At 39.5% G+C, this 18,426-nt stretch overlaps 2 protein-coding genes across 2 annotated transcripts in view; both read right to left on the bottom strand.

Moving 5' to 3' along the window:
* Positions 1-490: 490 nt before the first annotated feature.
* On the bottom strand, positions 491-10,468 carry LOC107983887 (CD209 antigen-like protein C). The gene is made up of 5 exons (XM_062969379.1): positions 9,367-10,468; positions 8,115-8,240; positions 6,425-6,570; positions 2,019-2,122; positions 491-656 (listed from the first exon to the last, which is right to left on the bottom strand). Exons 1-5 carry the CDS (start codon positions 9,410-9,412, stop codon positions 491-493), a joined length of 588 nt encoding a protein of 195 aa, XP_062825449.1. The 5' UTR covers positions 9,413-10,468.
* A 2,835-nt stretch (positions 10,469-13,303) lies between these two features.
* Positions 13,304-18,426, bottom strand: part of LOC103277799 (low affinity immunoglobulin epsilon Fc receptor) — a 34,486-nt gene continuing 29,363 nt past the window's right edge. Inside the window, exons 8-10 of the mRNA XM_008104217.3 lie at positions 17,318-17,469; positions 15,623-15,729; positions 13,304-14,413 (exon numbers count right to left, since the gene is read on the bottom strand). Coding sequence (XP_008102424.2) covers positions 14,275-14,413; positions 15,623-15,729; positions 17,318-17,469 — 398 coding nt within the window. The 3' untranslated portion in view covers positions 13,304-14,274. The remainder of the gene's footprint in view (positions 14,414-15,622; positions 15,730-17,317; positions 17,470-18,426) is intronic.

Here is an 18,426-nt window from a genome sequence, read left to right on the forward strand (position 1 = left end):
ACTGTATAACTTGCACAAAGACATCAGTGACGCCAACGCCTTCATCGGAGGAACCTGAGGAGAGTTTACAAAGACTTAAAATAATCTACAGTGTATACTGTATTTTTTTCCCCAAAAAATTGAATTTAAAAAAAAATATTTTTATTAAGATATTTCTAGTTTTGGTTTTGGAAAGGGGAGAGGGGGGAAAGGGAGGAAGAAAGGGAGGAGGAGGGTAGGGAAGGAAGGGTTTGAAATAAAAATTGGTCATTTTGCTTCCATTCTTCTTCTCTGCCGGTGTACTGTATATTGTTACTGATAAAATAAGTAATTTTTAAAAAAACTGTGCCGCTATTTCACGGTTTTTCACTTTTCGTGGGCGGGCTGGAACGTAACCCCGCAATAAGCGAGGGAACACTGTAAATGCACTTCCAGGCCTTTTGAATTTTTATTATATTCTTTATCTTCCTGCTGTTCTTTTTAGTCTCCTTGAGAAAAAAAACTCACAATTTCAGTTGAAGGAACTATGAAGGAGGTGCCTGACACAAGCAAGCTGCATGCGCTTTTCACAAATGAACATATAGTCAGAACTGCAAGGCTCCTTGCTCCGTCGGTACATGGATTCTTTGAAGGCAGAGCAGTTTCCTTCACCGTGGTTATTTGAGGAAACCCCATTTCTTTAGAAAAAAATGGGAAAAATAATTATTTTTTAGAAAAAAATGATTTAAAAAAACACTCAGAAGCACGTAGTATCAGAAATCACTGTTGCTAGGAGAATATCACTCAGTCCTTCTTTCCATGAAGAAACAACATTTCTCATTTGCCCCTTCCAGTCTCTGACTCAAATTCACATGACTAAGTCACACTACACATATGGGACCTAAAGGTCACCACTACACAGTAGCCATATTCTGGGTTTTTGGAGGTGTGTGCATTAATTGTTTCTCTCCTTTGAGAGAGAGAAAGCAGGATATTAAATACATATAATAAATGAATAAACATGGCTTCCATATGTTATGTTTTAAAATACCAGATAATTTTAATGATTAATTTTAAACTTCCACTTTATGTCTAATTTTTGTGTGTGCATTTTAATGTGCATTTTTATGGAAATATGTTTTAATATTGATATGTGTATTCTACAAAATATTTTAAATGATTGTGTGTTTTGATTGCAATACACCTTTCAAATCCACAATTGTGTGCTTAAATATTAATCCAAAAGAATTCATATCATATTTTATCTGTTATGAAGTTATGACATTCTAGTTTATTTTTTATGAATTATAGTAGCAAAAAATCCAACTTTTTTCAAATAAAATATGGGGACACCTATGAATTTGTAACTCTGCCCTTATGCATGTACTAAAGGGACAGATTTTGTAGATTTCTTAGTGTCAGATTAATGTCTTAACCTAGGAAATCAATGGTTCCCAACCTGTGGTCCGTGGAGCAGTCCAAATAACCAACTGAATCTAAAGTTGACAAAAAACTGATTTGTAACCCTTTTGGTACTGATGTTGGAGAGTGGTCCCTGGTCAAGTAGTCCCTGGCCAAAAAGATGCATGATATAAACTGCATATATAAGTTCATTTGGATGTTTGACTTGGTATTTTATGATCTCTATGTGTATGTGTGTAAATAGTTATGTATATCCCACCTTTTTACCTTTTTTTCTTCCTCCCAGGATGGTTACATAACATCAAAACCAGAACAGATAAATAATATATACAAATAGTCATAATAATATACAAAGGTTATTTTTAAAGATAATTAAATAATTTTTAGAAACAAAAACATTAAAATACATTAAAAGATATGATATAAAAACAATAGCAACATTTTATTTTTATTTACAACATTTCTACCCCACCGTTTTCACCCTTCCCAAATTCCATTGCAATCCATTCCTAAAAGTAAGTTGGAAAAGAAAGGTTATATCAATATATTGCATTATTTACCAACTCAAATCTGTAAAGTAATTTGGTGAACTGCATTGTGACAGATTATATGGAAGTCTGTTCAAAACAGTTACTCACCTGTTAGGAGAAACAGATCCATCCATCCCGGGTTTTTTGCCCTCAGTGTCTCTATATCCAATCCAGTATGTGCCTTTTTGAGGGATATTATAAATGAGAAAATCCTAAGAAAAGAAGACAGGAAAAGAGAATGGCTCCTTGCCTGCTGCTACATGTTCATAGCCTATGAAGCTAAAAAGTTTCAATAACTCACAATGTGAACAGACTTTTTTCAGATGTCGTGTTGAGGGCATCCCTTGGAGAAAGATGGGGTGGCAAGAAAAGGTTGCCCCAAAAAGTGTGCTGCTGCTGAGTCTGAGAGGGCTTTTAAGCAATTGCTTTTGGCTGGAATAGGGCCCCTGGATGAAGGACCCAAAATCTGAGAAACTGTCTATTCCTTTCAGTTTGTCCACTACTTCTCATGCATATGTGATTCAGCTGAATTGAGTCAAAAACACCATAGAGAAGACAAAGAATTAAGCACAATTGCTAATCCCAATTAAAAGAAGTGTGGTAACTTCACACTTACATAAATATAAGTGGATTGCTGTAGCTGGCACTAGAAATTAGACTGCGGCCATTGTTTCATTCTAGAACAGGGATGGGAAGTGTGTTCCCTTCCAGATGTTACTGGGCTGCAAATCCCTGCAGTCATACCCATCATGCCCAAGGACTAAGAAGTATAGTCTAACAGGGAATTAAATCCAATCTGCAGTAGTTGCCTAGGGGAGACCCAATAAATTAACTGCATAAGTCAGCATTTAAGCAAACAACAACAACAACAACAACAACAACTTTATTTCTACCCTGCCACCATCTCCCAAAAGGGACTCGGGACAATAAATACAGATACATCAATATCAAAAGAAAACATAATTTACATCTAAGCAACTAATGGTATGAGTCTGCTTTAGCAATTGGATTAAGATTTATAACTTCCAGTCTAGACACAGAAATGTGTGTGTTGCTCTTGGCCAGAAACACATCTGTATGGTTGTTATTTTGGGACCCTTGAAATAATATTTTAATCAGATCATCCTATGCAACTGCATTTAGCTGAAATCCTGTATGTTACTCTTTTGCTGAGTTTATGTTGTTCTGAATACTATGGCCCCATCATCACTGCCATTATAATACAGATTGAACTGCATTATAGAGCCAGCGTAGGTAAGATTAGGTAAAGTTTTTCCCCTGACATTAAGTCCAGTCGTGTCTGACTCTAGGGGTTGGTGCTCATCTCCATTTCTAAGCCGAAGAGCCGGTGTTGTCTGTAGACATCTCCAAGGTCATGTGGCGCAGGCTGTTGAGCAACCAGCTGCAACAAATCACTCTGACCAAGAGGTCATGAGTTCGAGGCCAGCTCGGAGCCCCATGTTTGTCTTGTCTTTGTTCTATGTTAAGGCATTGAATGTTTGCCTTATATGTGTAATGTGATCTGCCCTGAGTCCCCTTCAGGGTGAGAAGGGCGGAATATAAATACTGTAAATAAATAATAAATAAATGACTGCATGGAGCGCCGTTACCTTCCTGCCGGAGCGGTACCTATTGATCTACTCACATTTGTATGTTTTCGAACTGCTAGGTTGGTAGAAGCTGGAACTAACAGCAAGTGCTCACTCCGCTCCCCAGATTCGAACCTGCGACCTTTCGGTCCACAAGTTCAGCAGCTCAGCGCTTTAATACGCTGCACCATCAGGGGCTCATAGTCAGCATAGACTCATATATTCATGTTCAATGCAATTAAACTGTATTATGTGGATCTACACTGGCTAAATAATGTAATTCAATCTGCAGTGTAGATAAGACCTAAGAGCCATGTAAACTTGTGGCGGGGGGGGGGGGTATTTCTGGAAACAGAAGAGGAGTTTCTCATGCAAGAGATCCAACACTTCTGTTTGTTGTCTAACATAGCCACATCAGGAGAGAGACAAGGCTGAAACTGTACCCCAAACTATATTGTATCTAAACCCTTTAATAAATGTATAAAATTATATTTCTTGTGTAACTTGTATTTACTGTATACTGTGTCAATTCCTAAATGTATAAAACTGTTTTGAATGTATTATGAAGGCATCTGCTTCTCCCAGTGCCCCTATTTACATAAGCTCCTGAGAATCGAGATGGCTCAATAATTAAGAAGGTCCCTCCAGCAGTCTTCCAGATCAGATAACATCAGTTCCTTTGTGTGTGTATGTGAGACAGATAATCCCTTTATAGCCAGGATTGTGTTGACACTGTTTACCTGTTTAACTATGACTGAAGGCTTATGATCTCACGGAATAAAAGGCTAAAACAAAATATAAATACATTAGTCTTTTGAAAGGGAAACCAAGCCTCTGTCCACCCAGGATTATAATCTTTTATTCTCTGGATCTTGTACCTTTGTCTTCACAGACACTTAAATCAATCAAGAAATCATCTGCATACCCACGTCATCATCTCCTTCAGTTTTACACACTTCACAGGGGTGTCTCTGCAACAGATCGAACCTTTAAACCTACCAATAGTCAACTATTATTCCTCCCACCATGTGAGTATTTGCGATGTCAGAGAAACCTACGGCCAATCCCTGCATGGATCCTAGCTAGCCTATTTCTCAGCCAATCAGGAGGTGCAGGAAGTCTGAATAGCTATCAGACATGTATAAAATGTCTTATCTTTTTCTATGGATCTATGCTTGTATATTTTGAGTGTTGGCTGTGACTTGCATCCCTTTTGGCCAAACTGTTATTAAACCTCTGTAGTTTGCCTTCAACCTGGAATGTTTGTTCTCTGTCCTGGCTGATCTGGTTTAGCAGAAGCTCACCAAGCATGGACCGTCTTATCCACAGTCCTAGTCGAAATAGCTTCGTCCCTGTTGAGTTCAACAGCTTTCATTTTTGTGCCCACAAACTATGTTAAATTGGTGGAGACTCTACAAGATATTCTGTCACTGAGAAACTAGAGCAAAATGTGCTATAGCAGAATGTCCCTCCTTCATAGACAAAGTTTTTGCAGTTTAATAAACCAATTAGGAAATTACATTTATAACCGAAGAACAAAAATCATAATCCAGGAGAGGAAGTGTTTCTTTTCACAAAGAAAACAGGGGCGGGACAATGGGCAGGAACAACTCTCTACAACGTGATGGCAAATCAATTGAGAATTCCTGAATAAAACAGATAGTTTGCTAGTGTGTGATGGAGGTAGGAAAACCATCCATTCAATTTCAAAACAAAGTATGCCTAAGCTGTATGGTAATCTACTCTTCCATACACTTGACATGTTTAGTGGGATGAAGTCTAACATGCTTGTGGGACATGAATGCCAAGGTAAACCCCCCTGGGACTTACCATGGACTTTACCCATCTCCCATTCATACATACACTGAATGCTAGCTCATAAAGGGACACTTCCATTTGAGAAACCCTAAGTTTTGACATTTTACTAAATGTAAAAAATGGCAGCACCATGCTTCCCAAACCTAGTTAACTACCCACCAATCTGCCCCATCCTCCAATCACCACCATCCCAATTCCACTCCGATTCCCTACTCTGAATGCTAGGCACATGTGTAAAGAAAAAGTTTTTTTTTCCCTTTTCATAAAAGTGTTGTGTGTGTGTGTGTGTGTGTGTGTGTGTGTGTATGCCCCAACCAAACTGGGATTGGGGTAAGGACAAATTATTTTGCAGGTGTTTATTCATCCTACGTCTGGTGGAAAATTCACAAATAACATTTGTAGGACAAAGGAGTCCTTTATTCTGCACGAACAACATAAAACACAAACCTTTTCAAAGTAATGCTCTCAAATGAAAGGAAAGAAGGACCTAAAACTTCAAATTTCCACAAAACTAATGACACAACTTGCAAAAATACTGCTGCTCTATTTGTTGCCAGGAGGAAGAATAGCAGAAATAGCAAATACAGTCGAGTCTCACTTATCCAACATAAACGGACTGGCAGAACATTGGATAAGCGAATATGTTGGATAATAAGGAGAGATTAAGGAGAAGCCTATTAAACATCAAATTAGGTTATGATTTTACAAATTAAGCACCAAAACATCATGTTATACAACAAATTTGACAGAAAAAGTAGTTCAATATGTCGTAATGCTACGTAGTAATTATTGTATTTACGAATTTAGCACCAAAATATCACAATGTGTTGAAAACACTGACTACAAAAATGCGTTGGATAATCCAGAACGTTAGATAAGTGAATGTTGGATAAGTGAAACTCTACTGTAATAGAAATATGTTTTCCTTGACAATATCTGCTAGCAAACTCTTGAAGGAGAATCTAATCTACTTCTCTGAAAAGCATGGAATAACCTTTAATAAATGTATTTATTAAATGGATTTTAGTAGCTGACATACTCAAGAGAACATAGTTGTCCTCTGGTATTTGTTCCATTTACTACAGGAGACACACAGAGAAAGCTCACCTGTTCCTCCTCACTGCCAATCACTACTAAGTCTGCACCCAGGTCATGGCAGGTGCCCCTGGCATTTGTCCAAGTGTCTTGGTTTTGGTCATAATAGTAGCATTTCTCCTGAAACATGATCCATTCATGGGGGCATGATGGAAAACCTGCAAAACATCAAGCCTTGAAATAATCCAGCCTAGAACAAATGATATATCTTAAATGCTGCAACTTTTACAGAAACTTTGGTCAGATACTACCACAGATGTCTGCTCAGAAAATGAACATACATGATCTTCTGGCATATCCACATGGCACTGTGAAACGAACTTTTCAAAATAAAAATCTCAGAGGCTGTGCTGGTTGGTGGATTCTGAGAACTGCAGTGCAAAAACATCTACAGGTCATCACTGAGGGCCAGGTTTCTCTTTCCCCAAGGATCTTACATCTCATATGGTCCTGCTAAAATACTCTAAAGCAGGGGTCCCCAAACTAAGGCCCGGGGGCCGGATGCGGCCCATTGAAGCCATTTATTCGGCCCCCACAGCACAAGGGTAGAAGGGGGTTGGGCTAAATGACCCAAGGGGTCTCTTCCAACCCTCTTTATTATTATTATTTTATTTATTATTATTATTATTATTATTATTATTATTATTATTATTATTATTATTAACATTGAGGCTGGGTGGCCATCTTTCAGGGGTGCTTTGCTTGTGCCTTTTGGTGCAGAAAGGCAGAAGAGGGTTGGACTAAAAGGCCCAAGGGGTCTCTTCCAACCCTCTTTTTCATTATTATTATTATTATTATTAATTATTGCTTGGTAGCCAACTATAGTCCGGCCCTCCAACAGTCTGAAGGATCGTGAACTGGCCCCCTGTTTAAAAAGTTTGGGGACCCCTGCTCTAAAGTTACCAGAGCCTGTCTGATCTTAGAAGCTAAGCAGGTTTAGCCCTGGCTAGTATTTGGATGGCAGATGGCCAATGACTGCCAGCTGCTGTAGGCTATGTTTTAGAGGAAGGAATGAGCAAAACCACCACTGACTATTCCTTGCCTTAAAAAATGAAATAATTCATGGGGTCACTATAAGTCAACTTGAAGGCACATGCACACACATCCCATATAGCAGAAAGCCAGCATGGTGTAGTGGTTTGAGAGCCCTTCCGAGCAGCTGCTTAATCCAAAGTAAAGGATTAAAAATCCTGGTACCTTAAGAAGAGTCCTCACGTGGAGTCATTAGTCCTGGGAAATGGTCTCATAGCATCCAGAAAGGTTTGGTTAAAGCATATTGAAGGGATCCACAAAAGGTGCAGAACATTCTCTGGAAGTTTTCTTTTAATTATTTTCTCAGTGACCCTCTGAGATGCGCTGTACCTCATAAGCATTTTGCCAATTCTTATGAGTGCTAATGCACTGATGCAGATATAATAATAATCTCTCCTCACCCTCCTGGTGTCTTTAGGTTTGCCCTCTTGAACCCTGTTTCCCTTTGGAGTCACTTCCCTACAATTGTCCGACCTGCTCCTGCAGAATTCTGGAAAATGTAGTTTAGAGAAGCCGGGGACTCTCTAGCTGATAATTCCAAAGGCTCTGCCCTGAACTACATGTCACAGAATTCTGTAGGAGCAACTCGAACGATTGGCAGATGATAGCCTCCATTCTATAACGTTGGTGGGGAAAAGTTCATGGTTCCATGCTACAAAACGCAACTTACATCTGTTAAAGGCTAATATGAGGGCAGCAATTGCCATGATCAGAGAGAGGAAGGCCAGTCCATAAGCGAAGTTAATGGGAGATCTGCACTGTTCTTTCAATTTGTCAATACCATAGGCAAACAGATCTGTAAATAAAGAAAAGTACATAGACAAAGTTGTAGCAAGAGGAGAAGTATTTCAGTTGTTTCAGAAATGCTATACCCAGGGCTGGCCTCCTGTGTGAACATGAACAACTTAGGTACTGGCCCTGGACTCTGAGCTGAAAGAGTTGTGGGGGAGAGATAATTACAGAGATGTGATGTTTCTTGTATAGGAATTCTGGGACTTGTAGTCCAAAAGATCTAATTTCCCATGCTCTGGCTACAAAATATTGAACCTACTATAATGACAGTTTAAGACTACAATGGCTGCATTTCCAATAATAATAATAATAATAATAATAATAATAATAATAATAATAATAAAAAAAAAACTTTATTTATATCCCGCCACCATCTCCCAGAGGGACTCGGGGCAGCTCACAAAACACTCAAGGTGTGATACAAAATACTAAATACAACAAGTTCAGAACAAAACATAGGCAATAAACAGTCAACACAACATCATAAATTCACAGTATGCCCTGGTAAAAACAATAAAATACAGCAATTGCTGTAGATAAAAGAGCAGCATTCGATCCTAGAATTGTAAAGTGCTAAAAAAAGAGTCAACAGTCCTCATATGTATTATAAGACAGTCTAAACATGATCAAAGACTTGTCGGAAAAGCCGGGTCTTTAATGGTGTGCGAAAGGTTTGGAGGGTGGGGCTATCCTGATCTCCCTCGGGAGGGTATTCCAGAGCCAGGGGCCACAACTGAGAAGGCCCTCTCCCTCGTCCCCACCAACCGCACTTGAGATGGAGGTGTTCGTCCAACCAGGTCTCAGTGATGCAAGCCAGATTCGCACATTCATCCAGGGTTAAATCCTGGGTGGCAGCTGCTTTACCATTTATGGACCTTGCGTTTAACAGCAGGACTTTAAGCTCTGTGGGCCTGTCAAGAACAATTACAACCCATATTTTCTGGCCCCAGTCACCTAGAATCATTATCCCAGGATTTCTCTTGTGTTATACCTCCAACCAGTTCTATACACATGATGGGAACCTATATGTTTCTATCCCACAAACCAGTATTCTTTGCTAGGAACCAAGAATTGAACTCCTCCCCATCACACCTCCCTTCTCTGACACTGGCTTCTCACTGGCCTCTCACCTTGTTCTATTCTGAGCCCATTCTTGGGTAGCTTCCTCATCAGCATGTCAGGATCAGGGATGTATTCATATTCCTCCTGAGTCTCTTCACCGCTGACAGACAATGTTCCTAAAGACAGAAGAGGCTTTGCTCAGGTACTTTGGAATCTGCTGAATCCTTTTGGTTGGGTGATCTTACTATGCAATTCTATCCCTCTAATTCTTATAGAACATTGCTTTCTCAATTATAATGGCTACTCAAATAAAAACATGCCCAAATTTTGGCTATGTACTGACACACAAGGATTCTCTCTTCCCCAGTGATGGAAGGTGGCTTCCAAGTCAGTGAGGGTTTTTTTTCCGTGTCAAGAGCGACTTGAGAAACTGCAAGTTGCTTCTGGTGTGAGAGAATTGGCCATCTGTAACAACATTGCTCAGGGGACACCCGGGACTAAAAGGATATTTCCAAATAGATTCAGCACCTTGAAGCACTTGTTATAGGCATTAAAATTGGTGTATTGTTCAACTGACAAGGAAGCTGCTGGCCAGCTCTTCTCTCTTTCTGCCTCTTCACGTGTGTATTTGATGAGTATCGTTTCATGTAGCTACTTGCAAGATAAATTCCATACCACAAATAGCTTTGATATCGTGAAATCGGACCCCCCAAATGATGAATTGTATAAAATTATATAAAATGGTAATCGTGGCTCTGCAAAACCCTTTTGTGTAAACTGTTGCTGGAATGTTCTCCGGTTGCACTCAAGACCCTTGCCCTTCATTTCCAAAATCATTTTTACAATGAACTGAGAGATTGGGGAGGGGGTGGAATTAGTCAATGGATGTATATCAGAGGGCCCTGGTTCCCTTTCCTGCTCCCATTGATGAGATCGGGGCTATCTCTGGCTGCCATGCCTTAAGCCAGTTCTATCTATTGAAATGGTCATTATGTCTAAATATCCATTATGTACACTGGACTAACTCTATTGTGCCAACCAGAGCTAACCCATTAAACTCATAAATGACTCTTTTGCATATTGTCATATCACCTACCATTCGATCACATCCCTTTCAGAGGCAGACCATCCAATGGACTGACACCTCAAATGATCAGTTTATTGAATTTCCCGCCACTACAAAGTGCCAACCAGCAAAGACCTCTGATGTAATCTTGAGCCACACAAAACATGGATCCTAGCTGGAAAGATTTCAACCAATTAGGAGCTGGCACAGGTTTCTTGAAAAGTGGTTAAATGTAATAAAAATACCCTGTATTGACAGTTGCAGCATGTCAGTCAATTGCAGTATGTCAGTACCTCTGATGTCCCATCTGTCCAGTGAGAATGCACTCTTTTTTGCCTTCTAACCCATCTTTGTTTAATTTGGACTGGAATAGTTGGACATGCCAGGCTTCAAAACCTGTAATAGCAGAAATCACTTAACATCTTCTCAAAGGCTGACAGAGTTAGGAATCTGGTAGGAAGCATATGTAGCATCTAATTTAAAATATAGTAGGACATTCCTATTTTTGTGTGGGGAAAAGTGACAGCCCTGGCCAGTGGACCTAATCCAACACGCCATGTGTGCATCCACACAGAGATTTCTATTGTTATCTGTTGTCAGTTACCATACCTAACAAACTATTCAAATAGTGGATGTCTCACAGTAAAATGAGATGTGATTTCTGACCTTTCAAGGTTTTGCACTCCTGCTTTTCAGTTATTGCTCCAGAAGAAACTGGTCAGCTTTAGATCTGGCCTCACTTGCTTCAATTTGGCCTGCTTCATATTTTTAGCTCTGCACACAACATCCTTTCCAAGTTAGAACTGAACCTGAGAAAGGTCTGTCCCTCCAGGTCAAGAGGCTGCTATGTTGGGTAACTGGCCTGCATAACTGGGTAAACGAATGCACTCTTCTCAGAAAAATTTGGAGAAGCCACTTAAAATATAAGGCTGGGCTTATAAATAGGGAAGACTGAAGCCTTCCATTACTCTACTTTACTAGTAAGTTACCACTTGAATCTGCCAGATATCCTATGAGAAAGATTTCCAAAGTCATTTGAGTAAAGAATATGCTTTGAGAAGCACACCCTGTGAACATGTCAGCACGAGCAACAGCACTGATAAAATGTGATTTCATCTTGTGACACCAACAGCATAATCTGGGGTGGAAAGACATAGGACTGCAATTAGGAAAATGAAGCTAATACCAAGTACAATGCCTACACTGTCCAAGACATTGAATTTCGGTAGAGCTAAAGCAACTCTTTGGAAAATCCCCTTTCTTTCCCTCTCCGTGACCCTCTATTTTATGTTTACCTGTTTTTCTGAGTTCTGAGCAAGCCTCTGAGGTGTGGGACAATTCTTCCAAATTTTTTCCCCTGTGATAGTCTTCATTCTGGTAGTCATCACCCATGGTGAGGAAAGGCTGCATCAACAGTAATCTTCAGGGCAGATTCTCCCTACGAAACGGATACTGGTGATATCTCTAAAATCATTATCAGCTTCTGTCTAACAAGCCACACAGGAAAGTCAGTCACATGCACTACCCTTTATGCCTTGCTAGTTTTTTCATGTCAGGAGTGACTTGAGAAACTGCAAGTCCCTTCTGGTGTGAGAGAACTGGCCGTCTGCAAGGATGTTACCCAGGGGATGCCCAGATGCTTTGCTACTTGGGAGAAGGGAAAGAAGAAGGGCAACATCTTATTTATAGGGTCAAAACTACAAGAAAGCAGCCCTTTCAAAGTTAAGTTAATGTTTTCCTCTTTCCGTGCTACTACTACAATTTGGTTTCTCCTCCTTCTTTTGCTGGCTATTTTTTAAATTAGCTAGATAGGAGAGAATGATATGGCAAATATGTTTAGGCCGGCCTTGAGATGGATCTCTCTTGTAATAAAGCACATTAAAGCTTTGTCATTAACTGCAGGTCTCCTCCTGGTTCTCTCTATGCTTTCTGTCATTTTTAGAACAATGCAGCTTATAGATTTGTACCATGTGGGCAGATCAATGATCTGCAAGACATCTTTGAAAAAACAGTCCTATGTTATTGGTTATTGGTTATTAATACCTTTGATCACTCGGTCAGACATGGACTGAGCCAATCAGGTCCCTGTACTTTGTTGGCCTAGCAAAATAGATGCTGGTGTGTATGCAGCATCCTGCAGTTGCATTATCTCTTGTATTGCACAACACTAAACTCTTCATTAAGTTGGATGTGAAAGAAAGAAAGATGCATTTTTGTTTCCAGTTAAATGTTCTAGGGACAGAATTAACAAATCCACTGAGAAAATCAAAGTTGTGTTGAATTATTTTTACACTGGCATAGTAACCCAAGAGGGTCATTGAACCATATAAGCATTGAGTTGGAACAGTCCCCAAGGGCCATCCAGTCCAACCTCATTCTGCTCTGAAGGAAAAAAACAAAGCCCGATCATCATAGGCCATCCAGCCTCTGCTTAAAACCTCCAGAGAAGAAGACTCCCCCACACTCCAAGGCAGCAGATTCACTGTCAAACAGCTCTTACCATCAGGGGGTTATTCCTACAATGTAGGTGGAAATTTGAATATATCACTCTATGTCTCAAGCCTCTGGAACAGCAGAAAACAAGCTGGTTTCCTTTTCATCCTTTAAAATATGGTTAGCATGTCCTCTCTTAACCTTCTCCAAGAATACTGTGGTGGCTATATTTAATCAATCTGTGTATCTGTCCCCTTCAGCTGTTCACTTTCTGTGTGAATGCTCTTTTTATTTCAAAATAACAGCAATCTAGATAATAAATTTTTCATTTGCTTAGGCATCTTAAACTATTCAGTTTGTTATTTTGCCCTGACTTTTGTTTGTAGTGTTTATTATTCTATTTTATTGTTTTTATTGCATATCCATTGTTCGCTATCCTTGTATTTTCTGATAAAGCCTGCTATTTAAAATGAAAAATGGAATGAATAAGTAGACTCCACATAAAGAAAGCTTTAAAAATACATTTAATGACATACATACCATAGTATAACATGTGTTATGGATGAAAAGTATATTAAATATTTTTTTAATGCTTGAAAATTGGAAGTCAGGTATTTTGTTCCTGTCATTTTACTTTTTAGATCTTTATTTGTATGGATGGTCTAGTTTACTTTAGTTTAGTTAGTGCAGTTGTTATATATATATATACAGTTTTTGTTCACAATTACTCATCAAAAACATCACTGGTGGATATGTAGGGACGTCCACAGATCTGTGCCATCCAGCCTGGAGACCATGTTGATCAATATAGCGTTATCTTGCCTTTGGTAGTAAGAAAGTACTTGAGATCATTTGCATCTTCTTTGACTTCACCCCTCTAGGTCACCCAGGAAAAACAAAGAGGGGGATTTGTGTCCCTCTGGGAGCGTTGTGCAACTCACTGTATGCAGAGGGTGGGAGCATAATGCTGTCGGCCTTCAGGCAATGTTCTGGGCCTTTTTGAATACCTGGACCTTTTTGGTTGCCGTGGCCAGGAACAGCTGGCTACCCTAAAGTGGCACTGGTCATTTCCTCTCTCTGTGGAGTGGGTCATCTCAATATGCAACATTTTGGCTCAAGACCCATCCTCAACATAAATGGGATTGACTAATACACAAGCGTACACAGTTGATTGTGAACCAGCTTAATCTCACTGGAAAATCAGGAAAAAGAGATTCTGGGACTTAAACTGACTTCTTTGAATTTACCTCCAGCTCAAGGAATGGAGGAATATCAAATAGAAAAGAGCTGTAATCAAATCGTATCTTTCTTCTGAGACACTGATGCTCCATTGCTCCAGTTTAATCACAGATTTCAAAGTTATGGTTAAAATGTTTCATCCAGATGAAGGCCCATGTTTGCATTACTGACAGTCTATGACAACAAAGTCCCAAGCTGAGTCAAGCTGGCTCCAGTTGTGTTCTTGCTGGCCACAGAATTAGCATTTCCAGGCCTTTTCACAAATCCAGCCATCAGCATTGCTTCCACACTCACGATCATCCCACCTGCCCGAAGTGGTCATCACGACACAATCCTGCCCATGGCCATAGTTGTTGGGCTGCCGTGGATTCCAATAGCTGCAGATGGAAATTCAGGAAATGAATGCACGGTAGTCAATGAAGCATAGTAGGATAGGTTTTGTTTGCACAGTTGACTATAGGAGTACAGAAATGTGACCTCTATGTTGTATGTAGCCCTCAAGGCCATTTCTGAGGTTGTAAAACTACCTGTCACTTGCTCCCCAGATATTTTTGATGAACAACACTAAAAATGACCTCATAACTCTGAAGGGGCTTGGGAAGCAAATTATCAAATTCAAGAGAGAAGTCCTTCAAATTAGGAACTGAACCAGAAGAAATGGACATGTCCAGTTTTGATTTTTTTTTTAAGGTAACAAATTCACCCTAGAAATGTCCACCAAGATGATGGGAGATACCATGTAAAACAGTGGTTCTCAACCTGTGTTTTGACCTAATCTATGTGTGTTTCAAAATCAGTGAATAAATCAATGATTCCCTTCGGGTGAGAAGGGTGGGATATAAATGTTGTAAATAAATAAATAAATAAATAAATTAGCAATGGGGACTTTAAAAAGTGGAATATTTAAGATGTTACAAAAATGAATGCAAACCATTTTTAAAATAAAGAATTCCAAATGAGTATAACTCTAAATGGAATTTATGTCATAGTGATATGAAAATAAGCAAGACTCCCTCATGTGCATGATTAGACTAATATTCATGTACCTCCTGATAAAAATGAGGAGAGATCTTTTTGTCAGAAGAGGGCAAATTTTTCTCTTTTTTTCTTGAAGCACATTGCATTTAAAATGTGAAAATGAAAAACATATACATGGGTGCACCTCTTGCACCTCAATTTTACACTGCAGCTAAGATCTCTCAAGAGGTTGAAGTACATTTAGAGTACAGCTCTATCATATTAAGAGAACCAGAGAGAGAGGGGGGGGGGGGAGAGAATAAATGAGGAGCATTTATCAGCCTGCCAGATCACTAACCTCTATCATTTCATCTGAGCTTCAGAAAAATAGAAGCTACAAAACATAAATGGTTAATCTTGCTGCACTTTAACCTGGGATAAATCTACAGACCAGCTGAAAGTGATATATTGTTTATTTTATCTCTTAGTTATATCTTCTTTTTGAAACCTAAGTATTCTTCATAATTCTTCAACAATATGGGTTCTCTGCCTGAGGGTTTTGTTTTCAATTTGAAAGGGTTTTTACTTTTAAAAGGATAGAAGAACAGACTGCATGTAACTAGACTTACGTATATGATGCTGGACTGCGGTCCACCCATACAAATGTATTCTCTGTATTTATATCACTGAGACCAATCCACAAGACATTATTTTTTGAGTGAGATGTGAGAAAGCGCTGAAACAGAAACCATATTTAATTATTTGAGCTGGACAGATAACTAAATAACCTTTTATGACTAGCACCGTGTCATCTTAGACTCAGTGCCAGGCACACAATTGCATACTCACAAGTTCTATTCATCCAGGTAAGAGGCATGTTTACAATCCCTGGCAGCTCTCACTGAAAGTATTCAAATGTCAGTTATAAGGACTTGGTGAACCTAAGACATGACTTTGAATAGAACAGTTCTAGTCCATGTGATAGACAAAATTGTGGGGGATGAATTCATCAAAAGTTATTAGATAAACATACACTATCTATGTTCAGAAGCAAGATACATTTTTCAAAATGTATTTATTTAGAGTATTTATACCCTGTTCTTTAGCCAAAAAGGCTTGTAGGACAGTTTACAAATCATTAAATTTGTCAAATTCAAAATGTAAATGAGACACAACACACAAGGAAAATAGGGTGGCAGTGCAGGAAGGGATTAAGACCAGCAATTGCTGATTGCTTTTCTTTCAAATCAGGGCAGTTCAAGGCAGCCCTTTAACCTGGGAGCAACAGGGTTTGTTAAATGTGAATGCCCCCGAGTCACAGTCCACCCCCACTTCTCCTACATGCCAGGAGAGCTCTAGCAGCAGTCTAATGGCAGCCAGGTCAATTATTTTATTTTTTAAAAAGATTTTAAAAGGGGTTTTGGGAGGAGCTGGGGGCTATCTCAGATTTGTTGGGCTCAAGCAGCCCCAGAAACCCAAGACAGATATGTAGATGAGCACTGGAAGTTACATGGCACAATCCTCGGTCCCATCTACACAGCGCCTGCAGCTGCAAAGTCCTAAGTCTACTGAAAGATCGACGTATTTCCAGCAGACAAATTAATTCAGCACAAAGCAGGGTTTTTCTGATTTGTGTCGAAAACATTTGTTTTTCCCTGAAGCATCATTTGGACGCCCCAAGGGAAAATGCAGGAGGGTGTGCATTATATGTGATGTCCGGATGCGCCCTCAGAAAGTAAAGCAATGGCAATTGCAACATGGAAGGAAAGCTTCTTGTCAATGGAGCAGTGCCTGGTTACTCTTGTCCTCCTCAGAGGCCACAGCAGCAGCAGCAGGTGGAGCTCAGTTTATGAACTAAGGCCGGATCTACACTGCCCTATATCCCAGGATCTCATCTCATATTGTCTGTTTATTCCAGATTATCTGATAGTATAGACTCATAAAATGCAGTTCAATGCAGTTACACTGCATTATGAAATTGTATTATATGGACAGTGTAGATGGGGCCTGCGTTGTAGCTGGCATTGTCCTTTTATGACCATCAGTGACCCAATGTGAGTTTGAAGAGTTTAATCAACAACTGGTTGTTTCTTCAAATACAAGAAAAGATGGCTGAAAAAGATGGTTGACATTACCAACAATATTCACCACTTACCTGATAGTTTTGTACACAACCACCTCAACAAAAAATCAGTATTCTTCAAATGCTGGATGTAGTTCTGAGTACCCAAGAATTATAATGTTTTGCCATGCAAGTGGCACCTTATGGGAAGATATTGTGGACTTGATAAATAGCAGATCATCACGAGGGAGTCATGCCTTACCTGCTCTTCATAATCATCAATGATAACCAAAGAGCTCTCTTGCTCCTCACATAATGTTTTGGCAAGAGACCAGTGGTTCTGCTTTTCTTGGAAATGGTAGCAGTGTCCTCTGTTAAGCAGCCAGCCCTCTGGACAAACTCGGCAGGCTGAGTCTACAAAGGAATTGCAGCGATGTTAAAGTCACAGACAAATTCCAGAGCAATTCATTAGCAGGAATGCAGATCAAATGAGAAATGATTCCGTCCATAACCTACCTTTGTGTTTGCATTTCTAATATCTGTAACAAGCCCTGACTTGATTCACTGAAAAGGCAGCTAAATCCAAGATTTCATATATGTTACAGTACTTTTTAAAAGCATATGTACTGTTTATCTCATTGGCACTGACTGGCCTCTTTGCATGGTCAGAGCTTCTGATTTTAAGTTTTTAGTTACTCAAGAAGCTGAAAACATCTCTTAGAGGCAAACACTCAGAATGATTTTACTTTAACTGTTGCCGAGAGTATTCCACCAGCCTCATAGTGCAATGCTCAAACCACAACACCCTGCTGGCTCACTACACCACACTGGTGAATTTGTACCCACCCCATTAATTTGGATAGTGACCAGTCAGAGAAAGCTCTATACAGGCGGTCCCCAGGTTAATAACAAGATAGGGTCTGAGGGTTTATTCTTAAGTTCTCTGTAAGTTGGAACTATTTTTAAAGTGTAACCCCAGCTAATTTTATTTTAGTTTTGTATGACACAGGGAAGGGTTAACACCCTTATATTGTTTGTTTTGCTGCCTGTGTCCCGTTCAGAAGATTTCACCTCACTTTCTGTCCCTGTAACAATTGGATTTTGAAAATGTTGGGTTCTCGTGGAAACAAAGATTGGTGATAAAGCTTTACTGGAGAAACTTTTCCACATAATAACTCTTTCAGGAGTGAATTTCTCTTCCTATGAGATGATTTCCTCTCTGTTCCTGTTGTCTCACTGCCCATTTGTAACTAGGAGTTTGTAAGTCGGATATTTGTAATTCAAGGACTGCCTGTATTGACATATATTAGTGTGACACAAAATCGTGAGGAAAAAATATTTCATGAACTACATTATGCTTCCAATGTGCAT

The sequence above is a fragment of the Anolis carolinensis genome, chromosome 2, assembly GCF_035594765.1.
Source record: "Anolis carolinensis isolate JA03-04 chromosome 2, rAnoCar3.1.pri, whole genome shotgun sequence".
NCBI lineage: Eukaryota > Metazoa > Chordata > Lepidosauria > Squamata > Dactyloidae > Anolis > Anolis carolinensis.

What these genes read in the sequence shown, in the direction of transcription:
- LOC107983887 (XM_062969379.1), bottom strand. Translation starts at nt 9,412, where the DNA reads ATGCTGATGAGGAAGCTACCCAAGAATGGGCTCAGAATAGAACAAG. An exon ending in TGGGCTCAGAATAGAACAAG is followed by an intron (nt 8,241 to 9,366) that starts GTGAGAGGCCAG and finishes CTTTATTTACAG; the next exon opens with ATCTGTTTGCCTATGGTATT. An exon ending in TTGGCAGTGAGGAGGAACAG is followed by an intron (nt 2,123 to 6,424) that starts GTGAGCTTTCTC and finishes TTCTTTTCTTAG; the next exon opens with GATTTTCTCATTTATAATAT.